This window comes from Sinocyclocheilus rhinocerous, unplaced genomic scaffold, assembly GCF_001515625.1.
Source record: "Sinocyclocheilus rhinocerous isolate Xijiao unplaced genomic scaffold, SAMN03320098_v1.1 scaffold407, whole genome shotgun sequence".
Taxonomy (NCBI): domain Eukaryota; kingdom Metazoa; phylum Chordata; class Actinopteri; order Cypriniformes; family Cyprinidae; genus Sinocyclocheilus; species Sinocyclocheilus rhinocerous.
The window spans coordinates 547,754-550,372 of record NW_015633444.1 but is presented as its reverse complement, the minus strand read 5'-3'; the positions used below and the strand labels follow the sequence as shown (position 1 = coordinate 550,372).

The 2,619-nt window shown below is 29.7% G+C and overlaps 1 protein-coding gene across 1 annotated transcript in view; it reads left to right on the top strand.

The window, feature by feature from the left end:
* LOC107744036 (transmembrane 4 L6 family member 5-like) overlaps nt 1-1,189 on the top strand; it is a 5,454-nt gene extending 4,265 nt beyond the window's left edge. The window contains exon 6 of the mRNA XM_016557506.1: nt 1,175-1,189. Within this exon, the coding sequence (XP_016412992.1) occupies nt 1,175-1,189 (15 nt within the window). The remainder of the gene's footprint in view (nt 1-1,174) is intronic.
* Nucleotides 1,190-2,619: the final 1,430 nt, after the last annotated feature.

Genomic DNA, 2,619 nt, shown 5'->3' with positions numbered 1-2,619 from the left:
AAATGCACTATATTAATTTTATTTTATTTTATATATAATAAATATTGTACATATCAGGTTTTGCTCTAAAATTGGTATAAAATTATAGCCTTATGTCTAAATAAGTTATGTTCCAAATTTGAAGTTGATATGAAAAAAATTGAGGTTCTTGTGAGATTTTATTTAGGGCTTTATACCACAAACAGCCATCCAAACTCCATTGAATTTTTTTTAATGCATTTTTCTGTCACAAATGTCTAGATTTCTCTGTCAATATTACTTCTATCTCAAAATAGGGTTAGGTTAGGGTTAGATTCCAAATATGGAATCCTGAGACTCAGACCTTTCCAATGATATGTTTTTTGTCAATATTATAAAAAGTTTTGATTCTAAAAGACCGTAATTCATTTTGTAATATGACACTTGACACTGCCCACTAAGGGGGAGGAGACCGCCAAAAGATTTTAAAGTACCATTTCCATGGTAACGCAATGTCTGATTTCGAAATGGTTTTCACAGGATGAATCTTGGGCTTCTAAGCTTTCAAATGATATATGATTTATGATGATTACTAAAAGATTTGATAGAGAAAAAAGACAACAACAAAAAAGAGCGCCAAACGTCCCACAGGTGGGACGGTGACAGTTAAGGGGTTAAAAGATTAAATCTTACTTTAAGATAATATAATATTAATGAAATAAAAGGCCACTTAAAGAGAGTACACCTTCATGACTGCTTTTTTTAACACACTTAAGTGAACTCTGTAATATTGTCAAATTAAAATTTTAAATCATCATGCTTATTAATCTTGCCATGTTTTATAGAAGTGCACTTATTTCGATGTGTTGACTAACATACTAAAGCACATGATTGAAATGTTTAACTGTAGTGTGTTAACTTCTATAACATTTAAAGTTAATATATTTTAAATATACTATACTCTATCATTACAAAAGTGTCATTTCAAATATTTGTCAATACATGCATTAGATGTTTCAATAGAATAAATTGCTTGTAACATATATAAATACTACATTTAGCAGCATGCTTTAACCATATTTCAATAATGAATTTATATGTAAAGATGTACTTAAGTATCACTTAAATGGGTCAAAAATCCACTATAAAGTTCAGCGAATTGCATTTTTGCATTTATACAGCAATTTAAAAGAAATCTACTTTTCTCTCTTTTTAGGTTGTTCCTGCTTGAAATGACTAGAGGTTCTATTATTTTCATCTCCATGTGAGAATGAGAATGCCATTGTTGGGTTAAACAGTCAGCTCTGACTGCTTAACTTATTTTAAATGGAGAGGAAATAATAGAAATGGGAAGTGGACCAGGAAAGCCAGTTCTCACGTCCCTGAAGTGTTTTACTGCACTGTCACAACACACACACGTCCAGTCTTCCTGAAGTTCAGCTGCTTGAGAGTGATACTCGTGATGGTAGTAAACTTTGAATCCCAGAAACCCTTGAACAGATTCTACTAAACTCACAAATACAAATAAGCTGTTTAAAATATTCTTTATTGTAATATATATTCAGAATGCACTTTAGTATTTATGCACTGTATAGTAATGCGTGTAATTTAATGTATGATGTATGTATGTGATAAAATACTGGGATTATATAGTTTTGTTGATAATGAAATGCTGAGTGTTAATAGATGTTATTTTTATTGTTTGATTTCTACTAGATTAAAAAACTAATTGTATGAACACTTCATTGTGTAAAGGAAAGCATTATTTACTAAATCCCACTAAACTAAATTTATTTTAATGAAATATATAAGCAGCACACTTGTAAAGGAAAATGCATTTATCCTAATGGCCACAAGAGGGAGAAAATTATATTTCTTCTCCATCTTTACTCTCCTATCAATATGTTTGTTAGGAGAAAAAAGTATTTACTTTAATTCAAAATTTTGAAACTGATTATTTTTCATACTTTTTATTATTATGAATAAATTAAGAACTAAAATAATTTTATTCAGCGGGGATACATTAAATTGATGAAAAGTGACTAATGATTTACGAATGACACGGACACATATTGTTACAAAATATTTCTATTTCAAATAAATGCTGTTCTTTTGAACTTTCTATTCTTCAAAGAATCCTAGAAAAAATGAATCACAATCTCCAAAATATGAAGCAGCACAACTGTTTTCAACAGTAATGATAATAATAAATAATGTTTATGAGCAGCAAATCGGCATATTAGAATGATTTCTGAAGGATCATGTGAGACTGGAGGAATGATGCTGAAAATTCAGCTTTGCATCACTGGAATAAATTCCATTTTCATAGATATTCACATAGAAAACAGCTATTTTAGAGCTAATAATATTTCTCTAAATTAAATGAGTGCAGATAAATGCTGCCTTGGAGACTTCTTTTAAAAATATAAAAAAATCTTACCAACCCCAAACATTCGAACATTTATTTTTTGTGTATGATTTATTATAATTTTATTTTTGTATGGTGACTGTAACGCGTATGCCCTGTTTTCAGTGGTTTTGGTACTGTCATGTTTGCCCCATTGTATGACCTAGTTTCTAGTTTGATTGTTGTATTCAGTTCACCTGTGTTCTATTAATGATCCCAATCGTCCCCTTTGTTTGGTCATGTACTTAAATCAT